Below are 25,293 nucleotides of genomic sequence, written 5' to 3' on the forward strand. Positions count from 1 at the left end.
AAACCGAAGAAAATATCTCTATACAACAATAACTCAGTAGAGCTATACTAGTTTATCTCTGCAGCAAGGGACAGAGTACTAGAAGATTAAAGGCATTTTTTCTTGAAAATGAAAGATTTTTCAAAATTATAAACTTCTGTCTAAAACTTACCAGAAAGTCTTAAGGCAAAAACTAAAAATTAAAAATAAAAATACTGTGTATGCATCTGAAAACTACAGCTGAAAAACTCCAGAATAGGATTAATATCCTTTCCACACATATCACTTCACCTAAAAAAAGGTGATGAATATGCACTTTAATGTTTTAGAGACCCTTTCCTTCTGGAAAAGATCACCAACTTGTGCTTTAGGGAGACTGTTATCAGACCTTTATTTCTACAGCTGATTCCATAGCTCTTCTTCTCAGAAAATCTGAACATGATGAGCATACATGCAAATCTCTCACTGACATTTTAAAATATTTGTCCTTTCCTGAGTAATAGCTAGCACAGAGAAGAGTACTGAAGTGTGTCAAGTCCAACAAGCTGCTGTCACTAAGAAAGGTCTGAGAGCACAAACCTGAGACCCAACTTGCTCCTCTGAGTGGCGATGTGGATGGAAAAAGAAGAGACTGAACTCAAAACTTCACAAAGGGCTAACACCCAGCTCAATGAACTTCCGATCTTGGTGGTTCTAACAAGAGAAAAACAAGGCTCTTACAAGAAAACAAGTACACAGGAAACTTCTGTCCATTTGTGTGTTTTATTCGTCTTGTGGAACTGATCCAGTATGAAGCACTGCTGTATCTTTTTTTTAGATTCCCCTCCTTGAACACCAGCATGATAAACTCCTTCAGAAATAACTCACATAAAGACAGCTCCTGCATGTTGTTCCTTTGGACTTCAGTGTACCAGACATTTGCTACAGTACCTGTAGGGGTAAAGAGAGATTCCTTCCTTAGTCAGTTAAGAGAAAAAAATCCTAGGTATAGATTCCCTGGGGGTGAGGAAGAGAAAAAGACAAAACGTGAGTTATTTTTAAGTCATTAAAATACTTACTAAGCCTCACCCACACTACCCCCAAACTTCACAGGCTTATATATATATAACATAGAAACTGTGTTCTTTGCTTTCACCTCCTCTCAAAATCTCCTAACTATTTTTTAGCTGTTAACTTGGGATTCCATTGTTGATTTTAACAATCAGATAGTGACAAAACACATACACCAATTATTATCTCACAATCTGGCTATTTACTGTAACAGCCATGATCCTTTCTTACCACTTGGGCTTTACCAGCTCTGCATTATATTGTTTTAAGCCCCAAAACAACAGTCTTCACCAAACCTACACATCACTGTAGGTGTTTTAGTCACATCACTAGCACATAATGAATTCATAAAAAGCACTTAACTTTATAAGTGACTCTGTAACAGGGAAAAGAACTGAAAGCTCCACCTTCAGCCTCTGCATTTTTTTTGTCTTTGTTTAGAATGCTTGAAGAAGCCATCCGGAAGGAGGAAAGATTACGAGTATCTTGAAACCAGCAGTTTGACAGAGACAGAACTGCTGATAATGAGTGGGTTGTGTCTGTCTTTTTTGGCTGATCACAACAGAGGTCTGAAGCAAAACAGAAACTCTTGATATGTTTGTGTAAAGCAGCAGTAGCATAAGGGCAGGCAGCAGGAGTTCAGCTGAAGTTCAGGGCAGATGCTGCCATTAGTTTACACTGCAGGAAAGTAAAATTGCTTCCGGATTTACCTCTTCCTCCCAACATCAGCGCTGAGCCATGCTGTGTCGCAGAGTCACAATGTCAGTAGGGAAGCAGTCTTTTAGCAGGATACCACGTTCACGATGGCAGTCCAGCTCTTCAATAAATCCGTACCAGTAGATGACTAATCCAGGGCCAAATCTATCAAACAGAATGGAAAAATGAACTTATGTAACCGTGTTAGGGGAATTTCAATGTCCCCCCTTTGTGATTCCAACACAAATCTGGTAACTTCACTGCAAAATTGGAGGGAGTATTTAATCCCCATTTAATTTTCAAATTTTGAATACGCAATTGATCAATGTCAATAGTACCTGATTCCATGAATAAAAATGCTATTTAGAGACCTATAGAATCCACATCAGTGTTTCAGTTTTTTACTTTGGAATCTTCTGCACATGTCAGTAAAAAATACCCATGTATTAAATACTAAATAACATTTAGTAACTGTGATGCACAGAGATAACTCTTTTGACATGCACCCTGCTCTTTTAGATTTGTGTGTGCAGACATTAAAGATACAAGGTTTTACACATGTCCCAGTTCATTCAAATTATAATACTATGAAGATAACAACAAATCCTTAAAATATAATCTCTACAATGAGCTATTATTCAGATAAGTATTAACATAAAGTACAATTCAGAAGGAACAGAAAGTTTGTGTCACAATGGCTCTGAAATGTGCCTCAGGAATTCCTCAGATATTGCTAACTCTGACTGATCCCCACTAGGCAATCTCAGGAAGTAGCCCCATGGACTATTTTACCCATCAGGAAGTTCAGACCTTCAGGCTGGGTTCATAAAGAAGTAATCACTATCAATCACTGTGTACTGCGATATGTTTTGCACATCAGTTTCACGTTTTTCCTACTGAGAGCACTTAATTAAAGGGCAGCACTACTTCTGGTGTAGTGTTGCAGGAATTTTACAGTGGAATCATAAATTATGAATGTTGGGTTAGTAAAAGGATGTCTAAAAACAGAACTGCTTTCTGTAGTCTAGCATTACAGCAGTCTGTACAACATTAGGCCAAAAAGCTTTTTCTTTCCTTGATTTATTATATGCTGTAGTGAACTTGCCAAAACCAACAGTGCAGGATGAGCTGTTAGGTACCGTCTGTACAAGAAAAAGTTCAATTGAATGTCATGTAATGGTTTATATGCAGAGTTACTCAGGATTCAACCAATATGGTAGCCAATTTTTGTTAACATTTAATTTTAATAAATATGTGCTGAGAGGAGGCACAGTAACTAAATGTCCACTGAACAGACAATACAAGCACTCAAAGCCATGGGTAGTGCCAGACCAGCTTCATGAGGGTGGTTTCTTTCCAACAATGCGGAGAAAACTCTATTTGATGTGCTTGTGTAATGGAATAGGCATCAAAGGAAGAAGAAACCCCTGTGGCTAGCTCCTGCAGTTTCAATTAGATGTGGTACTCTTTTGCCTGAAACTGCTGCAGAGCTTTGTAACATTTTGGTCTATGGCTACTACTCTTCAACCTCCAAGTGGCCACAGTTCAGTGGCAGAGTAAATTACCCTCAGCATAGATGAGGCCACACTGGCAAATATGCTTTTTGCAACTGAAAGGTGATATTCGAAAGTTGAAAGGTTAAAACTCTGACACATCTGGTTGTACTAGGTAACGTATCCTAACATGCCTGGCAATAAATACCGTACAGACTAAAATGAAGGATGATGCTGCCTATACCCAATTCCTAATTTTGCCTGGTTGGCCAACAACTTCAGCTTCCATGGACTTCTTTCCATTGTCCATTGCTTAAGCTCCTGTGGGGCCAAAACGTGCAGAGACTCACTGCACCCAAGCCCAGACTCAAGCAGGAGCGAGGGGCCAAGGCGAGTGAGGCCAAGGACTGATGCTCACAGCTCTGGTGAGAGACAGCAGTTTGCTGATCCAGGAGGGGCCCCCACTTTTGTTACTACACAGACGACGTATCTGCTCCCACATCAAGCAAATATAGAAATGGGTAATCGGGTGGGAATGTACTTATGTACTAACCAAAATTATTTTAAAAGCACAAATCCCCAGAAGATAGGGAGCAGACCTTACATTTCTAATGGGCTATTTTGTGCAAGGCAGAAGGTATGAAATGTATGCAAGTAGTTACTCATTATGAGCACATGTGCCAGGTAAAATCCTGATGCTAATGAGCAGCTGCTCACCCAAGTTCTGAAGGGCTCATTTTGCTGTGTGGCAGTCTGAATCCCCCATTCACCATAAAGTACATGTGGCACTGTGCTTAAGTAATTTGTTTAGTTATTTTTTGAAACTGTAATTTTAAATAAAATTACTATTTCGAGACACCTCAAAAGGCTAATTTATGTCTTGTGAGCAAATCACCTCAGCTCAAGCACAACTTTTGAGGTGCTTAAAAAATTATGTTCAGAAATACCAAATTTGATAATAAAATTATATACAAGAACATCTGCAGACTGTTAATGGCAGGAGCAAGTACATCTTTGGATGAAAACATCCATCAATCCTGCTTCAGTCTATAGCGTTGCAGTGAAACTGTCTGCCCTGTGCTGTCTAGGTTGCACTTTTTCAACTCTATTGTGTCATTTGTTCTATTATAGCTCTATATCATAAAGCTCATGTGTGTGATCACATAAAAACCCATGCCATACTTTTGTTTACTGCACTTAAGTGCAGTACTTAAGACCAAAATAAACTTGTTGGCCCATTAAGCATTTGCCACTGACTATCAGGAACTCCTGCTGCTAACTGCTAATTTCTCTCTCATTAACGCCCAGAGTTGGCAAACCACAAACAATGCCACTGGTTAATTACTGCTGCCTTAATTTGAAAAGACACTTAACCTTTTTGCGCATGGTGGTTAGATAGCAAAACGTAACCTAAAAGTAAGAACCATACTTTTTAATTTGACTCCTTCCCAAGTGGAGATATGACACCCTGAGGAATGAAAGTCAGTGCTGTGCATTACAAAGTAAAGCTACAAATTGATTTCTTGCATCAGCTGTAACACTGAACAAGTTAAATGACTGGCTGTGGTTTACACAGGAGAATGAACTAAAATGACAGAATGCATACTTGGTATTGCTATGGAAAGGGGAGGCATTCAGTAGCTTTGAGGAGCATAGAAAATCTTTGAATGTACCAATTAGTTCTAAAACTGTATGGATACAAGATAGGCCAGTTTATGTTATTTCATATGAAAGACACACTGAAGAAAGTTTAGGCTTAAATTGAAAATCAACCGTAGAATGTAACAAACTGTTGGACTCCTTTGGATTTCCTTCTTGCTTAGAAAAACTGTATAAATCCCCGAAAATGTGCTTGTATTTCTGCTCCCCATCTTTAGTTCTTAGGTGTGAAAAGTTTAGGTGTGAAGGAATGTGTCCAAAAGTTATACGAAACTGTAATTTCAGCTATTCCTATGAAAGTACTGCTTTTAGAACTTTGCTTTTATTAGGGGTTTCTTTTTAAAGCTGAAAAGAAACCCAAGTAACTAAGGATTGGTTGATTCCATGCAGTAAAAATAGAATAAAGAGGAAATACAGGCATGAACATAATAAACATAGCAAGTGAAAATCATCCACAGAGATTGCTTCAGCTGAAAAAACCAACCAATAGATAGGTAGCTACCATTACATAAATCCCAGTTTAGTCAATGTCCAGTTCTGACATTAGAAGTTGTGACTGACTGCAAGGCTGCCAAAGCCAACTCCGCTGCACTTGGGGTGTGAGTACCAGAAAGTGCCAAAGGGGAGGCACACAGATGTCTGTCCCCAATGCATGGCAAGAGGAGAGCAGCATTAAAAAAGCTTGTGGATTGCTTTAGGCCTAATTTAGGCTTGATATAGATGACTAAATTTAGTCTAAGTACTAAAGGCAGCACATGGTGTCTTTCAAAGAATCAACAGAAGCATCTGAGATAGAAAAATACAGTTTGAATATAGTTAAATATAGTTGCAGTCTCAACAAGTTCTTTAGATAAAACTTGTATCTGACAATACTATTTGCTCTAAGTCAGGTCTGCACTAATTTCAGATTGTTCAGAGGAACTCTGTATTGGTTTAATCACATAAATTTTGAAAGAAAACCATAGCTAAAGTAGTACACTGATAATCCTGGGACACTGAGTTTTTTCTTGGAAAGGAGTTTCACAGAGATATACTGTAAAGCCAGAAGGCAAAATTCAGATAACCCAAAGCCAAATGGTTCTCTGTCTTAAGAAAAAAAAAAACAAAACAAAACAAAAAACAACCCAGCAACAACAAACTAAGAGACCACTTAAAATAAAAAGGGAAAGAACACAACTAAGTAAAATATGAACCAGGGTTTAACTTGCCCTCCAGTTGAACCAGTTTTGTGCTACAATAGAAAAAAGACTTTTATTTATTTATCAAAGTGGCCTAATAGGCTCACACATACTCTAAGTCACTTCAAGAGAAACTACTTTCTAGCAATGTATTTTCTTCTGGAATGTCTGTGTGAGGTCCATACCAGCTTCTAAGGAATTGCCTAGACATGTGGCTGTTGTGAGGTGATTTTTTCACGATCACAAAGCCTTGCATGTGGTTTTATGAAATATGCATTTTCAACACGCTGCTTGATACTGAACAGAAACGTAAAAGAACTTGGAATTGTTTTTATATAAATGTTCACTTCATTTATTATTAGTCTATTTGTTATAGATGTTCTATATGCAACTCAGCATAATGTAAATAATTTGAATTCCAGAAGACTCTCATAAGAAAATGCTGGCATATGAATGATTATTTCTAATATGCATACACGGAAACAAATATTTTATCAAATGGTTTCAGCCAAATATTCATGTTATGAAAGCATAACAGTCTACCTGGTTAGTAATTTTTATTATGAAGGTCACACCTGAATGTCTCTTTTAAGGACTGCATTCTAGTTCCTCAATTTTCAATGCCAGTTGAAAAGCTGGCGTTGCCTCCTTGTTTTTCTTTTTAAATATGGAGCAAATCAGAGCATTACCATTTGAATAGCACTACTTGTTTTCTGGGAAAGGGGAATTACAAAGTTCACAAATAAATTATTACATTCTAAGTAAATTTAACATCATTCTTCAGAATCACAGTTGTGAGTAAATAGGTTTTACTTGTGGTTCTAATAAACGTTGAAGATAAAATAATTAACCCCCCTATAATAATACATAATAAGTTTACTGTTTAAGGATACTCAGCTTTATTTTAATGTACTTGTAGAATTCTCATTTGTGCCAGCAGAAGAAATTTAAAAATTGGCAGAGCTAGGCTGGTAGGCAACAACTACAGACCACATTTTCAAATAAGGTCAGTTGGTGTAAGTCAGCCAACTTCCTTATGTCTAGACCAGTTTACTGCTGCTGATGACACAGCATTATATATCTTGGCCAACATTTAAGAGCCACTGCTCAGAAATGTACTTCGATTAGCAAGAAACTTCCCACTTGAACAGCTACTGGAGTCCTAATTCAGAATTGTTTATAAAAAGGTATTTTTTTCTACTGTTCAATTACACAGAGTTTTAAAATCAAATACAGATACTTGTGCATTAAGACAGTGCATTTTAAAAACTCTGAAGCATTTTGAAGATAATGGTGGGTGGTGGAGTTTTATCATTCCTTTCAGTTTCCCAATCCTCCATACAATTTTGTGATCCAGTGACACAGACACAACACCGTATTACTTTTACTTCACCAAATCTAGTTGAGTAAAAAATCCAGTACTTAGCAAGTAACTGAATGATAATTTTTGCTTTCAAAATCTGATCCTTAACCTGTAATCCATAAGGCTCCAATATTTTTGTGCCCAACTCCGTTGAGCTACTTAACACTGGCTTCCTACAGTAGCAAGTCAAAAAAAAAAATTGCTTGCAGATGTGGCTCAAGAAACTTTAACAAGTTCTGATCACATACTTTTAAAGATAATAGGAAACTTGTCCATGGCATGAACAAGTACTACATGCCTCACACACAGACGCTAGCAGCATAATATGTCTCAAGGATCCAGGCATCCAGTTCATGCTGCTTAAGGTAAAATTAAGCAAGTAAAACCTAATCTGCCTTAAGCTTTGATGTTACCACAGTAGCTGGTGGAAGCCTTATTTCTACTGAAGACAAGTAAAAAGTTAAAGTCTACTAATACTTTGTGAGCCTCCCATTTAGCAAGGAGGTTTTGACTCAAAAGTGGGAATTTCTTTGGGCTGAGAAAGGTAGGCATTTCCATGAATGCCAGAAACTGATATTATATGCAGTTGATATGGAAGTTAGGATTGTCAGGTGAAAAAAAGGTGGATGGAAACTAATATCAGGCCTCTCTCTCTACAGTTACACCTCACTCAGATTTGATTAAATCTTAATAAATTTTTTTACACTAGTTATCTTTTTACCTCTGCAATGAGACTGTTAAACCTTCAATAAAATAGCAGCATTTCATCAAGCTTATAATATGATTTAATTGCTGGTGGCATTTTGAAAAACAAAAACAAATCGAGTGATATTTATGTGGACATAAGGGGGCATTTAAAGTATTTTAGAATTTTCCATAGCACAGTTTTAAATGCACATTAATAGACCGCATCAGAAACTGTGCAAGTCACTGTCATTAAAATATTAGAAATACAATATAACTTTTAGCTGCATAATACATTTTTAATAAACAAACTGTCGAAACACATTCTTCACTTACACTTCTTCATTCAGATCTGAGTACTGTTCTCCAGGCAAATAAAGGATTTTTATAATCCTCAATGACAAGTTAGGCTTTTTTTAAAAAAATACAGTTCTCATGGAAATTGACTTTTAAAAACTATGATTAAATAACATTAAGGCTACAGTGATTTACAAGGATCAAGGCTTTCTAAGTGAAGACTGATGCAGTGAGTGAGAAAGAAAACACATACCGGCTTCAAGGCAGCTTGTCATTAAGCAGAAAGAGTCTTGAGTGAACCACAAATTTCTGTTTCTGTTGGTCCATGTCCTAACATCTACTAAAATATACTATTTTTTTTTTTGGTTTTGTTTATTAGCTGTATTCCAGATGCTCAACTCTCAAGTGGTTGTGTGTACTGAAGGAACAATATGGTTTTTTTTCAGTCTCAGCATATTCAAAAATCAGGTAGATGCTTTCTTTGCACATCAGATTGTAAGGTTTTGTGCTCTAAAGACACTCTACAAGGTGACCCTATGTCTGCACTGCAGGACTGGGGTGATGTATTGAAAATTAACATCACACTCACAACATTTTAGAAAAGAGATTTTTAACTCTTAGACTGCTGGATTATTTTGTGGAAATAATGGCCACAGTCTTTTCAGAGAACCATGGAATGGTTTGGGTTGGAAGGGACTTTAAAGGTCATCTAGTTTCAGCCCCCTGCTGTAGGCAGGGGTGCCACCAACTGAGACCAGTCTGCTCAGGGCCCCATCCAACCTGGCCTTGAACACTCTCACGGATGGGGATCCAAACCTCTCTTGGCAACCTGTTCCACTGCCTGGCCACCCTTTAATGCAGCCCACAATGTCCTTGGCCTTCTGGGCTGCAAGTGCACACCGGTGGCTTCTTCTGGCTCCAGTGGGGGATCACTTGAGTACGCATCTTGGAAAACAATGCATTTTGGCTACCTGGGAAGATAGTTCCAGTATCTGGCTGAAAGAGATAATAGCGTTCCAGATATGTTGTTTGATAACCTGGAGATAAATGCAATATTCTGGGAAAGACAAGGATTCTATATTAGTTAACTATTTCAATACAGGGCAAAGTGACTTCAGGAACCCTGGATGAGGGACATAACTAAGCAAAAGAAGCTCAACCACAAACCCCTAAAATCTGAAAGGCAGAATACAGGCAAAACTTGTACTTTTTTCAGAAGATTCAAAATTTCCATTCTGGTGGAGAAAGTCTAAAATTCTATTCTGTATTAGGTGGGGCATCTATGTATTTGTCTTTCCTAACTCAGGGTTAGCACATTGTTTTACTGTCCACTGTTCTGCAAGTCCATTAATGTTCAAAACAGCAACACCCTTTCAATCCTACAACATGCAGTTTGAGGACTAGTTTGCTACAGCAGAGCTTTTTCTATTTTAAGTTGTACTACTTTTATTTATCAGTTAATACATTGCAAGAATGGCGGTACTCTTTGAATAAGCAGGGACCAAGATGGTTGCTTGGACTGCAGAACTATTCCACACATTGTTGCTGAAAGCATCACTTTCTGATTAAATCCAGGCAAGGAATGTTGCTTCTTGAGGTACTTGCTTGTTACTCAGTTTCCCTTAGAAAACATTATGCCAATAGTTCGCTCTCCAGAGACTGTCGATGCAAGGTCACTATTGTTGGATTCTGCACATTTGAAGCTGTGGATCAGTGTTGAAAGGAATTACTGAGGTTATTTCAAACATTTTGTTAAACTCACAGCAGCCTCCTCAAAGGAATGCTTGGCTGCAAACTACCTCTTATCCTGGGTGACAGAAAAGATGAGAAAAGCCTTTGAGTACTGTTAGACTGAAGTCCAGGCAGCCACAAGTGCCGGTCAACTCATGTTGCCACTAGGTGATTAACAGTTGTTTACTTTTGGGGCTGAAAGTAACAGGCCATCGTAAGGCCAGTGAAGATGATATCTGAATAATCTGTGAGTGCCTCATAGTTTGCAGCAATCCCTTCTTTCTGCGCAGCTGTTTATCTGGTGTCAGGGCTCACCAGAAAGATAGGATATGCCAAAAGTTCATTTAACCAATGAGACAGAACTGCTCTTACAGCATTAGATTTTTGTTTAAAAATTATTGTAAAACATAACCAAACTAATCAGAAAAGTTGCTCAGCAAATTTTGATAGCAGAAATATTGATAAATAAAGGCACTATATAGCTGTGTGTTTAGTATTTGCTGAGCATAAATCTTGAGGCCAGCATTACAGCTATCTCAAGACATTTTGAATGAATTATTAGACAATTCTGTATCTTCAAATCCTTACAAACAAATATGCAATAAAACAAACAATGCAACAGATGAATTAACAAACAGAGGACAGTTCTTCTGTGCTTCCAACTTCCCAGATCAGAGAATTAGAAGACCAGATAGTAAATCATACTGAGTATCTCCACACAATGCTGCTTAGCAGTTAACTACCAAACACGCTATTGCCCATAATTGACAGGCAGAAGCATTTCATGTGTGATGCTGTACTTAAATTTACTGCGTCTCAAAATGTAAGTCACCTACCTGTACTAAGGAGAGAACAGATGAAAAAGGAGGTGATACCTACTGCCCATTACTGTATCACCTGATGCCCACCCAAAAGGAAGGCAAACACCTCCTCTGACCTTGAACATTCTCACTGCCTTTGGAATCCACTGGCAAACTTTAAATGTGTCTGGCACACACTTATTTTTAATGCCTGATGCTCCTCAGCTTGTCTCTCAGTTTCATATATCTAGTGTCTGCTCGATTCAAACTGATCCTGCCCTGCTTCGTATTTAAAAATAATTTGGGATTTAGTTGTTATTCAGAAAGGAATAACATCCTCAGATACATGAATCTTACATATCACCTGCAAAATAGTCAGTCTCTCACAGGAGATATTTTCATATGGTGCAAGTTGGAGACTGTTCCAGAGACTCTAGGAGACCACCAAGGCAATCTGCAGTGTTACATTCATTGTTAGGTGAAGTAGGTGCATAATTGAGGATGAGCAGAGAAATCTACCTCCCTTTTCTGCCTTCTCTCTTCTTAACTATTTATACACCTACACATAGAGCTCTACTGCATGCACCTTCTAAAAAATTCATGCTATTTAGATTTATTTACAAGTTATTTACCCCTTCTCAGTATATACCAGTACTAAACCCAACTGTGTTACAGCTTTCTTTGCTTACTATGCACTGAACTTTTCTGGGCTCACCATCAAGGTACAAAATTACTTTGAAAAGGAAGACATAAAAATATACATGGTGATGTAAGTGAGCCCAGAAGGAGGGAGAGGAAGAATCAGAGGAAAATGCTATCACTTGTGAAGTTTTAAAAGCAATGGCAGATTAGTTGAGTTAGCCAGTGACATATTACAATCCATGCTGGATGAGAACTGAGGTAGAAGTCTGAAACACTATAAAATCACATAGTATTGACATTTTTCTTCATACAAATACATGTTGAAAACAGCAGAAGACAGCTGGACTACATATTCTTGTGTCCCTTCCCTTCCCTTCCCTTCCCTTCCCTTCCCTTCCCTTCCCCTCCCCCTGGCCTCTTTTCCCTTTATTTTTCCCCCTTCCTTTTTCCTTTTTCCTTTTTTTTTTTTTTTCTCCTTTCCTTTCTTTGCCATGCAATTGTTAGATTGCTAGATAAATGAAAGTTGTTGGCTGGCACACATCTAAGGGCATCAAAGGCAGCACTAGCAGTCTCATTTTAAACAAAACAGGAGTGTGACCTATTGAGCTCATAGTCCTGTTCAATTTCTGTTCCCTTTAAGACAAAAGTAAAACTAATAGAAAATAAAAGTAACAACAAGAAGAAAAATAAACACCACTTCTCCCTTCAAAGATAAATTAAGCTTGAGTAAGCAGCTTGAAACGTGATGAATAATGAGTTCTACCAACCTTTCTGAGACTTGGCTAACTTCCACCTGAGCACAGCCACTTCGTTGTTTTTTTTTGGTTCTTACATGGCATAAAAGCTCAGAGTAAGTAAATTAAGTGATAAGATTAGTATCTGTTCTGACCAGCTGTCTCTCCCTGTCCCTTGTTAGCCAAAAATTGCAAGGTTTTTTTTTGTTTCTCAAAGTGCTTATTTTCCAGTCTTGTCCTTATATTTGTGATTGCAATATCAAAAAACACCATGCATTCTAAACATAAGGAAGGATGGTAGTTTTAAATGGTTCCTGAATTCCACAGGAACCTCTCAAGAAAGCTGTCTCTCACAGAAATCCACTTGTCAGGAACAGCCATAATGCAGCTTAAGGAGAGGTGCTGACACAAGGCTTCCATCTGCTCCAACCTCAGTACAGATTACTGAATATGTTGAAGACACCTTCAACTTGAACTGAGTAATGGAAGACCAGTATAGACAAAAAGATTCTTGTCAGTCCCTCCTGTTTATATCACTCTTGCAAAAGAGGTGGGGTCTTCCTGTCTGTTCAAACTACACCATTATTAACCGGAAGGAATAAAAAACCCCAACAAACCCCAAAAACACACACCAAAAAGAGGAAAACAGTCAATAAATAAGAGGGAAGAGAGAACATTTACACAATTTCAACTACTCCAACTTCTAGGATGTCTCTGTATCAACTGACTTTTGCCACAGATTTCAAATTGTCTTTCTGTACCTATGAGGTATCACATTTTTACAAATCAGTATTTCTGCACTGGAGGCAACTCTGTAGCTTGAAGGTTTGTGCTCAGCAGACTAGTACACCTCAGGTAGACATTACATGTTGCTACACACCAATACAAATATACCCAGCAACTTTGGCACCATCCTCCTGAAGAATGAGGCGAATTCTCAGTGGCATTTGGAGCTTTTCACTATTAAGTCTTTATTATGCAGAATTACCCACTGACAAAGTTATTTCCATCAGGCTAAGTGATGCAAACTGATTATCACTTGAAATAGTATGGTATATTTTGCCCTGGTTACAAAAACAAGCTGCCCAGTCACAAAAACCAGCTGCCCTAAAGTCCTTCCCTGCTCAGATGTACATGACATCAAGATGCATAAATTGATGCAGGTTTATATAAAATTTTCCCCTCAAGCCTCCCTACAGCACGAGAATGAACTGCTAAAGGAAAACTTGCACAGGTATTGCATTTTTGTCGAGGGCCAATAGAACTTCCAGTTTGAGGTCAGACTATCTCTGTTTCCACAGTTGCTAAATCCACATTAACATTTTTAAAAGCTGTTTCTAAAGCCATACCAATAGATTAAGCATTATTTTTAGTTAAGTTCAAAGAGAGGAAGAAGTACAGCTTTGCCTGTTCTACCTGATTTCACTATGGCAACAGCAGAAAAATGGTAAATTCAGAAGATTAAGAGAACTATAATTCCAGCTGAACCAGCAAAAATAAGAATTAAAAATTAATTTATAATTTCTTGATTACCTACAGGCACTTTTGAACCATTCTTTAATTAAAAAAAAAAAAATTAAGTCAGACCACATAGAAAATGATAGAAATGGTACACAACAGCTTCCCTTTGCTTAAGTAATGTTTCCACTTTAATGTACTTATTTGCTCTCATTTGCTTAACACCACCAATGTTTAGTACTGTGCAAATTTATGGAAATCTGACTTTAAAGAGCTTTATGGTACTGAGTGATTTTTTAATTTTTGATATACTTAAACTGAAGTGCCTTGATGAGATTCTGGAATAAATGAAATAAAACTCAGTAGCATGTAATGATGTCTTGTGACATGCTGTGAGGTAATATAGGCAGTAACATGTCATCACTGTGGGTAATATAATCTTAATGCTTTCATTTTGGTTTGCTTTGCACAGAAGCCTGTCCTATGACTTTAAAAAAGTATGAATAAACCTGATAGATCTTTTTCCCTGTGGGCATTTAAGGACAATTGTGCAATTTCAGAATACATTACTTATATTTTGCAAGAGTTGTAAGGTTTATGTTAGAAGAACCTAAACTGCATTCCACTTTTTAAAAAATGGAACAAACACAAACCAGATATTATATTTAGATTGCTACTGTGTAAATATATAATTAAAAAAAAAAAAATCACAGCATCACAGAATGGGTCAGGCTGGAAGTGACCACAGTGGGTCATCTGCTCCAACCTCCCTGCTCACACAGGGTCATCCTTGAGCATGTGGCACAGGTTTGTGTTGACGGCTCTTGAACATCTCCAGTGAGAGAGACTTCACAACCTCTCTGGACAATCTTTTCCAGTGCTTGGTCACTTACAGAGTAAAGTTCTTCATTATGTTCAGGTGGAACTTTCTGTGACTTGTGTCTTGTCCTGTTGCTTGGTACCACTGAGAAGAGCCTGGCTCCATCCTCTGACACCCTCCCTTCAGATACTGATAGACATTGATGAGGTCCCCTCTCAGTCACCTCTTCATAATTCTTGAGGCTGAACAGGCCAGCTCCCTCAACCTTTCCATGTAAGAGGGATGCTTCAGTCCCCTCATCATCTTTGCTGCCCTCCATTGGACCTGCTCCAGGAGCTCCCTGAGGAGAAGCTTGTCCCGAGGAGCCCAGAACTGGACACAGCTCTCCAGGTGAGGCTCACCAGGGCTGAGCAGAGGGGCAGGATCCCCTCCCTCGACCTGCTGCCCATACTCTTCCTAATGCAGCTCAGGATCCCACTGGCCTTCTTGGCCACAGGGATCATGGCCAGCTGCCTGTCTCCAGGACCCCCAGGTCCTTCTCTGGAGAGCTGCTTTCCAGCAAGTCAGTCCCCAGCCTGTTCTGGTACATGGGGTTATTCTTCCCCAGGTTTAATAAAAAATCTAATAAATATAAATAAAAAATACTCTAATAAAAAAGCAGATGTGGTGACAGCAACAGAAAAGTTTTAAACTTTTCATATCGCTGTCTGGAAGTCCTGACCAATCTAACAACACCTGTTGTCTTAAATAGTAAAGATTCAGAGATTAACCAAATGTTTTTTAGTAATTGCTGAAGTTACCCACTTTTTTTACTGCAGGTAACTAATCTGATTTTGAACATGATCTGCAACTTAACAGGATCATGCTCAAAATATTACTACAGTTTTGTTCAAACCTACACATAAAGGTTGCAATAAAAAAAATATTTCCCTTTTCTTTCGCAGAGGAAGAAGCAATCAATCAATGTAACATCTGATTAGTAAAGGGACACAAAGCAATACAGCTAAAGAAAGGGCAAAATAATCATATGAAGTGTAGGGAGAGAGATTTTCAGTACAAATGTAGAAATACTGTATTTTTTTTAAGACTTGCTTAGTCCTCATCTGGAAACTGCTGACAGGTCATTCAAGAAAGACACGTAATAGCCTGCCATGGAGCAAGGCCACTGCACTGCCCAGGAAAAAGAACAGCTGCTCACAGGAAAGACTAAATGAGTTGGTCTTCCCAGCCTAGGGAGAGTAAAGGCTAAGACAAGGTATTATCCTCGACCAACACATCAGGGAGAGATATGCACTGGGTCTAGAAAAAACTTCCACTGAGAGTAATAAGACCTTTAAATTATTTTAAAATTCCACTTGAAATGTTTAACAAATAGGTTATAAGATATGCTGTTTATCACAGCTGGGGATTAGACACAGTGACAAAACCTTACATTTTTCTGAATGTAGTACATAAAACTAGTGATACAAAATGCTCTCTCAAGCAATCAGGAATGATATCACCACTGCTAACAAAATTAAAGACTCAAACGTGTTTTCTCTGCCTGACAAAAAAAGACAAATGTCTGTATAATATGACATACATTCATAAAATGAGATACCAGAAAGTAATCGAGAATGTAGGAAAAGAAAGAGTTTGAAAAGATTAAAGGAAATATTTTGGAATTAACAATCTGGATTAGAACCATGCTTATTTGTCCACAGACATAGCTTAAGAATTTACTTTTCATAAATAATAATGGTTTGTCTGATTTTTACTCATGCTAAGATATCCAAATTGCAAAGGTTCTCTACACATAAAGACATGCAAACTTTTCTAACTGAAGAAGTATTTGCAACTTTTCTAATTTCACTTCTTGCTTTTACAACACATACCACTACCTCAAGCTCTTTGGTTCAGTGTTATCCAGACTACTCCTGCCTAATCCTCAAGCCCAAAGCAAAGAGAACAATCAAAGGTATGCTAAAAGAAATGAAACCACCACCAAACCTCAGAGATCTGTAGTCACTAGCTTCATCACTAGTTCCCTGTCCTAGTTTTCAGGGGGAAAAAAAATTATCTTTAAGCAATACCCATGCCAATCACATACCTCATACACCCTGTTCCTCCTTTTTTTTTTTTTTTTTTTTTTTTTTAGATTTAATTCATGAATTCTTCTCAAGGTCCTGGTTGTAAAGTATACAGCTCATAAAAGGTTCCTGGGATCAGGTGACCATCTGATTATGTCTGTCCCACCTTGAGAAGTGGACTCATTGTGAATACTGCAGTTCATAAAGCACACAGCAAATCTAATGGTATGTGAAGGCACAAAATCCTCAATGGAGAGGTTGTGACAGTAAACCAACTTCCTGGCAGAGGCAAAGGTTGTGACAGGTGGAGTGTAACGCAATCCCTGCTACCCCCAACAAGCATGCCTGCATTAAAAATAGCTGAGTAGGGCTGAACATGTTTTGTTTACAAACAGAACTAAATTTAACAGTAAAACTGAACAAAGCAATAGCAAGTGAATCAAACGTGACAGCAAAAACCCCATTTTATGCACACACTTTATTACTGTTCTTAACTTTGTGTTTGTATAGTGAGTGAATTTATGCTTCAGCATGTCTAAAACTGAATTACAGAGATACACAGAGTGGTAATTTTCTTTACAGTCACCTACCAACTGAATGAGAAAAAAGAGAGCAGCTATTCTAGAAGAAGTGTACACTCAATTCCTTTGTTTTATCTGTGCAGTCACTTACAGAACAAAAATATTCATTTTAAGGATGAGCTATAAAGTATCAGATATCAGATTCAAAGTGTGAATAAAGAACCATCTCCAACTACTTTCAAATATAGTGAACCAGAAGTGTGGTTCAATACCACACTTGTGGTTCAAGTGAAACAACTGGACAATAATTGAAATAAAGGTCTCAAATGCACTGTTAGAAAAGCAGAACGAAACCATTATCCTCACTCAGCATTATTTGGCACTTGCCAACAAACTTGCAACAGAGGTTGATGATAATCCGAAAGATACTAAATGATGGCACTTAGATGTTAACGCAGTCTTAGAAATACAAACGATCTAAGAGAAGTTATGTAAGGAGCAAGGAACCACTTTTCCTGATTTTGTATCCAGAATTTAGTGAAATAGTATGTATTTTTAAGATTTTTCCAAAAAACAAGAGAAACAAACTCAACAATTTAAGTGTACTATCAGAAAGGTGAATTTAAACATGAAGCTCTCAATTTACAATGAATATCTTTAACATTAAAATAGCTTTGAAAATAGCTTTACCTTTTGTTAATTTCAGGATTTCCAGATGAATCTGAAAAAAATCAGTAATTCTCATGTTGGACTAACTTGTAGTTAAATGGTCTATGTAGTTTTAAATTTTATATACTTTAACTGCTTCTATATTCACTAGATCCTAACAAATAATTTTAGGAGATTGTCAGGAAGACATGTTCAAAGTCTTTTCATTACTAAAATGAAAACAATTGATGAATTGTAAAATTGAATGCCAATTTTAAGAATAGTACTTCAAAGTAGAGACTAAACATGTTTTGGCATATTTCTGACTTACCACTGTATGTTAACTAGGTCATCTTTAAACATATCTTTTTGTTGTCTTGCCCATAGAGTAGTTATTACAATTATGGAATCGTACAATAGTCTAGATTGGAAGGGACCTCAAAGGTCATCCAGTTCCTACTCCCTGCCATGGGCAGGGACACCTTCCACTAGATTAGGTTGCTCCAAGCCCCATCCAGCATGGTCTTGAATACTTCCAGGGGCAGGCCATCCACAACTTCACTGGGTTACCTGTTCCAGTGCCTCACCACCCTCACAGCAAAGAACTCTTTAATATCTAAGGTAAGCTTACTCGCAGTTTGAAACCATTCTCTCTTGTCCTGTCACTTTATGCTCTTGTAAGAAGTCCTTCTCCGTCTTTCTTGTAGGGTCCTTTCAGGTACTGGAGGGCTGCAATTAGGTCACCCTGAAGCCTTCTCTTTTCCAGGCTGAACACTCTCAGTTCTCTCTGCTTTTCCTCACAGGAGAGATTCTCCATCCCTTTGATCACCTTCAAGGCCCTCCTCTGGAGTCACTCCAGTAGCTCCATGTCCTTCCTGTGCTGGCAGCCCAGAGCTGATGCAGCCCTGCAGGTGGGGTCTCAGCAGAGCAGAGCAGAGGGGCAGAATCCCCTCCCTGGCCCTGCTGCCCACGCTGCTCTGGATGCAGCCCAGGACACGTTTGGCTCTCTGGGCTGGGAGTGCCCATGGCTGGGTCATGTCCAGCCTCTCAGCCATCAATTCTACCTTTAGAATATCTGAGGGCTAAATATTTGGCTCTCAAGAATGGTCTTATGGGAAATGTGTATTATGTTTACTGTTATTTGATGATGAAATGTCAACAGACTAAAATATTTCTTTAATAAATTATTCCATTCAATAAAAACATCAATAGTTTGCCTGGTTTTAAAATGCAATTTTGCTACAACACACTGAAAGAAATAATACTAATGTAAAAGCGGTGCCATGTGCATTAGTCCATATTAAACCACAGCCTCCCAGTCCCTGGCATTAGGGTATTGTTAAAGGTCTGACAAACCACAGCTACAAGGAAATTCAGAGATCAGAATGAAAATCTTTACTTATCACTTTGTGCCTAGATATAATTCACTGACTGTATTAAGGATAGGCCAATAACTCTGTCTTTGTAGGTTTAATATAAAACCATTAAAATAGATGGTATCTTAAAAAAAAAAAGTAAGTAAATATCAAGGATGTTGTGAATACATACATATATATTACACAGAACTGCTTATACTATGTGGCACTTTTTCCCAACACGTGGGGGGCAAAATGGTTTTGATTACCTCACTAAAACACAAATGAAGAAATATTGACCATTCAGTCAGGAGTTGCAGGCATTGGACTGTTTGATAGGGACCTTCCAAATACAATTGAAGAAAATGGACCTCATAAATAATGCTCTGTCCATTAAGACAGTCAACTGACACTTCACAGGATGCAATATGCAAAAACAAAGTGACCCACATGATGACATGGAAATTATTGCAATAGTTCAAAATCAAGAGGAAACATTAATGAACAAAAAGTTCTCTTTTCTCAACATATAATATTGTTTAGTAGTTCAGATTTTTTCTCCCATTTTGAAGTATTCCATCTCATTCATGATTCCCTTACATGAATGGAAGGTAAACAGATGTACTGAAATCTCTCATGACATTACAGTATCTCACAGTTCTTTATTTTAATTTCTAGCATACACTCTGTTTTTATGCCATTTTGATTATATCAGCAGGTATTTTAGTCATTGATCAGCAACTCCATTTGTCTTTTATATCACAATTTGACAACAATGCAAGAAATGGGATGAGATGCAAACAAAATTATATAGAATTTCTAAATAATAGTAGATCATTAATTTTATTTGTGATGCATGACTTGTCAGAACCAGATTTAACAGTAGGTAATGAATGCTTCTTCGTACTTCCAGAAATTTGATAGAAAAAAAGGTTGCTTTCAAAGCTAAAAAAATTTGCAATTACCAGCTGCTAATCACACCTGAGGATTATTGGTCTTTCTGCCTGAGAAGTCAGGGATGACATTAGATGCCTCTTTAAAATTATTGTTAACAGTGACTTGGTGATCTTAGGTGGATCTTTAATAAACAGTACTTCTAACAAAGCCCTGTTGCAATGTTCTCAAAACTCAGCTTGGTCCCAGGGAGTTACTTTTCCAGTTGTTATTCCCTACTGTAAAGATATCAGAGAAGCAATGCAGAAATGAGCTGTACCACCCACTACCTGGCTGAGCAAAATTTAGAAACTCACCCCATAACATTCAATTTGACACCAGACTCAAAATGAAGAGTTTTAATGCAGAAGTTAACCCCAACAAAGAGCTCAAACATGTTTTGATTAAGCAACATTAAAATTTAGTCATTTTGGCCAAAATGAAGAAATTTTTGAAGACATTTTTCAGTTCAGTTTGCTGAAACATATTTCAGCACTAAATAGCATTCCCCCTGATCCCCCTCCCCTTTCTTTTAACATGTTGGCATGTGGTTAGTCTCCTTTAACTCCAGTGAAGTACTAAAAAAGAGCGGAGGAGGAGATATGATTCTCTAGAGCCACAACAGCTATCCACATTAAATACACAGCATTGTAGGACTGCAGTTGTTGCTTTATTAAAAATTACAGGAAAGAAAACATTTCAAGTTCACCCAAATAATTGATATATTCTCAGCTGGACTGAAGTAGACATTTCACTTTGACTTTTATAGCAGGAATGTTGAAACTTAGGAAAACTTTGTTCTCTGTCCAAAACTGCCCCCAACAGCCACAAAAAAAAAATTCCTCAACAAATTTTCTGGAGTGACAAAGATTATTTTTAAATAAAAGAAAGAAAAGTACTATAAGAAATCAAAGAAACAGGTCATTTTGACATCCAGTAACCAAAAGGAAGGTTTGGCAGAAATGAACATATCTCCACTGCAGTCTGATGAAGCTTTTCAGATTTTAGTACTTGCTTGTCTTTGTTAATACACTCAAGCATGCATATATCTTCTGAGTGTTCTGCTTTAATGGCTGAGCTTTAATGGCTCAGCTGGCAGGATATGTTAAAACACACCAAAAAATTAGCAGCAAGTCTGAGCTCCACGAACAATGTTATCCACTTTTAGACTTCAAAAAGTGCAAGACTGATCCATATATTAAAACAACCCAAATTTAAAAGGTAGAAAAATGACAAGTCATTAAATTGCCCACTGCACAACACTACCAAATTGGAGGTAAGCTTAATAACAAATGAAACATTTTCAGACAGAGAACTTCAACTCAATACTTATTTTCCAGCTCTCTATCCTATATTTTAACTTAAAAGTTGTTTATAAATTATATATTAAAAGATTCCCAGGAAATAAAGTCAGAATAGCACTAACCTGATGATTTATATATTACTGTGGTAACATAAAAAACAGGAACCGTTATAGACATGCATACATACACATGAATAAATGTATATGTAGGTAGAAAAGGATATGCTTATGATGGGATGCTCTATACTAAAGCAATCTTGGCTAAATTTTGATTTTCCTCATGACAAGGTAAACACAGTGAGACTTGAGTAATACTACAACCAAATCTGTGCACCATCCCTGCTTTCCAATCCAAACATTTTACCTTCTGAACAATCCCTGTTAAAAGAAATACAGTTTGTTCTTCCACTCCTGCACACCCCTTCCACTAAATTTAAAGTGTAAATTTATTAAATTGATTAAGGAAAAGCATATGATAAATAGGAGTAATTTTCCAGAGCAATGTTTGACTGCTTTTCATTACAGTTTCATGAGATTTACCTGAATTCCATGAGGGCGAATACTTTCTTTTTAGAATTAGCTTCATTAGGTGTTCAATACTATATATAAAATAAATGTGAATATTTGATCTGGGCTACTTTTTTATTTGTTTTGTAAACTGAAAAGATCATACAACTTACTTTCAATCTAGCAGTTGATTCCATACATGCAGAATCAATATGAATGTTGTAGTACAACTTTTATTACAGAACAAACTGACTTTGGCAAGACACTGAATTGTGTAAAAAGAAAGTTGTACATTTTCTGAATGACTGACTTTTAGGAATAAAAAAAATACAGAAAGCACTGTTAAAATGGGTATTTTTGTAATACATTTATAACTTGGCAAAAAATCAACCACTCTTCACTTTTGCTACAGTGACTGAAGTTCATTGCAAAATAGTTTTTTACTCTCACTAATAAATTTTGAAAACTGGAAATTTAAAAGTTTATTACTTGCCTGGCCAAAAGTTTTCATTTGTTAGACTGATTCAATCAATTATTTTAAACATTTTGTCTGCTATAACTCTCTTTAAGCTTAAAGAACTTTCTCCCAGTTGTTTAACCACTGAAGTACCTTGAGAAAACCAATGTATTTGCTCATATTTAGCCCATTTGCTCTTGGTTACATTAGGATGAACACAACAAGATGTACTGCAGACTGCACTTGTTTCTCTTCTACTGATAGTGCCTGATCACACAAAGTGCCTAATTTAGAAGATAATACTTTAGCTGCTTTAAGAAGGAAAGTATAAGATTGTTTAGTATCTTCTACATCATATACATCATTTCTACATCTTCTTCTACATAATTTTAACAATGACCAGACCATGTACATGAAATTGTCCAAATGCTTCTTGAGCTGTGTCAAGCTGGTGCTGTGACCCCTTCCGTGGGCAGCCTGTTCCAGTGCCCAACTTCCCTCTGGGTGAAGAATCTTTTCCTGATATCCAACCTAAACCTGCCCTGACACAGCTTCAGATTCCCTCAGGTTCTGTCACTGGGCTCCACAGAGAAGAGATCAGTGCCTGCCCCTCCTCCTCCTCCTCCCCTCACAAGGAAGTTGTAGCTGCACTGAGGTCTCCCCTCAGTCTCCTCTTCTCCAGGCTGAACAGACCAAGCCATCCCAGCTGCTCCTCACATGGCTTCCTCTCTCGACCTTTCACCCCCAGCAGTATTAGCTTATAGAAGCCAATTACTTTTTTTTTTTTTAAACCATTTTACCATTACATTTGTGTTTTGAAACTACACTGGATAGTTCCAGTTCCAACAGCAAAGATCCACCATTTTTTCTGCGCTAAAGAATACATCCATCTTTTTTTATACTCAGGTTTCATCATACTGGATGCATTTTTCATAAAACAGGATTATTAATTTCCAGGATCTGGGAAATTTCAAACTACATCAATTTATTTAAAATGCAGTATATTAATTTCCAGTAACCACAATGTGACTAAACCTAAACATTTTGTCTGTTCTGCATTTTACTTGCTAACAATAAAATAACCACTTTCAATTATAATAAATTAAATTCAAATTAACTTTGTAATGTACAGCGAGACTGAAATAAGTGCTAAGATTAAATATCTACAAAGCATCTAATTAATTTTAGGAAACAATGTTTTCAGGAAACATTTGCTTTGAGTAACTCAACTGATTCAAAATAATTCTATTTTGAAGTCATCTGGCTATATCAAAGGGTTAATTTAAGCAGGAAAATAAATTTTTGACATATGACTAGATAACATGAGACTCAGTAATAAAAAAAAGCAAGTCTTTCTTCTGCTGTTTCTCTTCCAGATTAATGGAACTTTTATGTTTGGTATTAAGTTGTGTCTTGATTTGTGCCATTACTGCTGTCAGGCTACTTTTCCATCCCTAGATACTGCTTGGAATACTGTTCTAAGATAAGTGATTTTACTAGTGGGGCCATAACAAGAACAATTTGCTTACACAGATATGGATATGGTAGTCTACTGCTATGAAATACCCAGGCTAGAGCTAGGGCATGGAGCTGAAGTACACAGACTATGGGCAAGTGAAGACCAGACTGAAAATACTGCTACTTCTCAAAGCTGGTTTTAAGAAATCAGGAGCACATAAACAAGAATTTCTCCCTACCTCCCCACTTCTTTTTTTCTTTCCAGGAAACAACAGTGTTCAAACAGTATATTTTCTAGTTTTCATGAGTCTGAGTCTTAATTTCATGAGTCTGAGCATTTCTTTACTGACATCACATTAACATAGGAAGGAGACAATAATGTTGCTAGTAATGAAAAAGACCTATGCCCTACAACCACCTTTTATGAAATTTGGCCTCTGTAGAAATTCTCATTCCACATACTTAGAGAGCAATGAGAGAAAGTAATTGTTCAGATTGGAGCTTTTATACATTTTAAGTAGGAGAAACAGCAGATATTATTCTAGCCTGCTGATGGTCCTCATTATTATCAGTGCACTTTAGTGCATGGTAGAGAAATGTGGTCACACACTCCATGTGCTAATCAAGTCCCTCATACCTAACTTGTACTCTTGATGTGGAGTCCTGTGGCAATCTGTGTTCACTTGATGTCTGCAACACAAAGTAGCATGCATGGAGACAAAGGCCAGTAATAGGTTTTATGTTCCAGCTGCTCAATAACTTCTCAGGATTTACAAAACTAAACCATAGCAGGCAAAAGTTAGTTAATGCTACTATTTAATAGAAACATGCCAAGGTAAAAGCAGTATGGAAAAACTTTTTGTGACCTACTGCTTTTACTTCTCCTTGTAGACATTATACTATATCTAAATACTCTACTACAGAACACTCATAATGTTATTTCAGTTTTTTTATATCTAGGTTATTGATACCCCAAGTGTTAGATCACAGTTTTGCACTGCTGTAATCTGTTTTGGCCAATCCTGGGACTTGGATGATCCCAGCGCAGATCCATAGTGACTACAGTCCCCAGCTGCCTGTAGCTCATCCCAGTATGGCACTGAGATCTTGTTGCCTACGCAGAAATTGCATAATCCTGCATTTACCATGATCACGGTACTTTGTTACCTGCCTGCCGCTTTCTCACAGCAAGAGCTGTAACTATTCCAATCAAACTGCAAATTTGGGATTAGCTCAGCTTTCTGGTGAGATGATCACACTTGTAACTGACAAAATATGTCACTTACAGGCCCCGAATTCCAATTCCCAGTGGAAGGAAAACCTTGAATCCAGGACTGCAAGATGTGGAATCACAGGCAACTTTTCTCCTGGCAAAGATGTGAATTAGTTTTCAAAACTCAGGTGATTACAGTCCAATATGATTAACAGATAATAGGTAAACCCATAGTAGTAAGTTAC

General features: G+C 37.4%; 1 protein-coding gene across 4 annotated transcripts in view; it reads right to left on the bottom strand.

Moving 5' to 3' along the window:
* Positions 1 to 244: 244 nt before the first annotated feature.
* The window catches only part of CDIN1 (CDAN1 interacting nuclease 1), a 124,073-nt gene continuing 99,024 nt past the window's right edge, over positions 245 to 25,293 (bottom strand). The window contains exons 9-11 of one of the 4 annotated variants that reach the window (XM_041396193.1): positions 25,122 to 25,202; positions 1,740 to 1,890; positions 245 to 909 (exon numbers count right to left, since the gene is read on the bottom strand). In XM_041396193.1, coding sequence (XP_041252127.1) covers positions 1,755 to 1,890; positions 25,122 to 25,202 — 217 coding nt within the window. In that variant the 3' untranslated portion in view covers positions 245 to 909; positions 1,740 to 1,754. The remainder of the gene's footprint in view (positions 910 to 1,739; positions 1,891 to 25,121; positions 25,203 to 25,293) is intronic. The other 3 variants (XM_041396177.1, XM_041396201.1, XM_041396186.1) reach the window with 3 other exon arrangements.

This window comes from Onychostruthus taczanowskii, unplaced genomic scaffold (genome assembly GCF_017590055.1).
Source record: "Onychostruthus taczanowskii isolate IOZ18803 unplaced genomic scaffold, ASM1759005v1 scaffold1, whole genome shotgun sequence".
NCBI classification, from domain to species: domain Eukaryota; kingdom Metazoa; phylum Chordata; class Aves; order Passeriformes; family Passeridae; genus Onychostruthus; species Onychostruthus taczanowskii.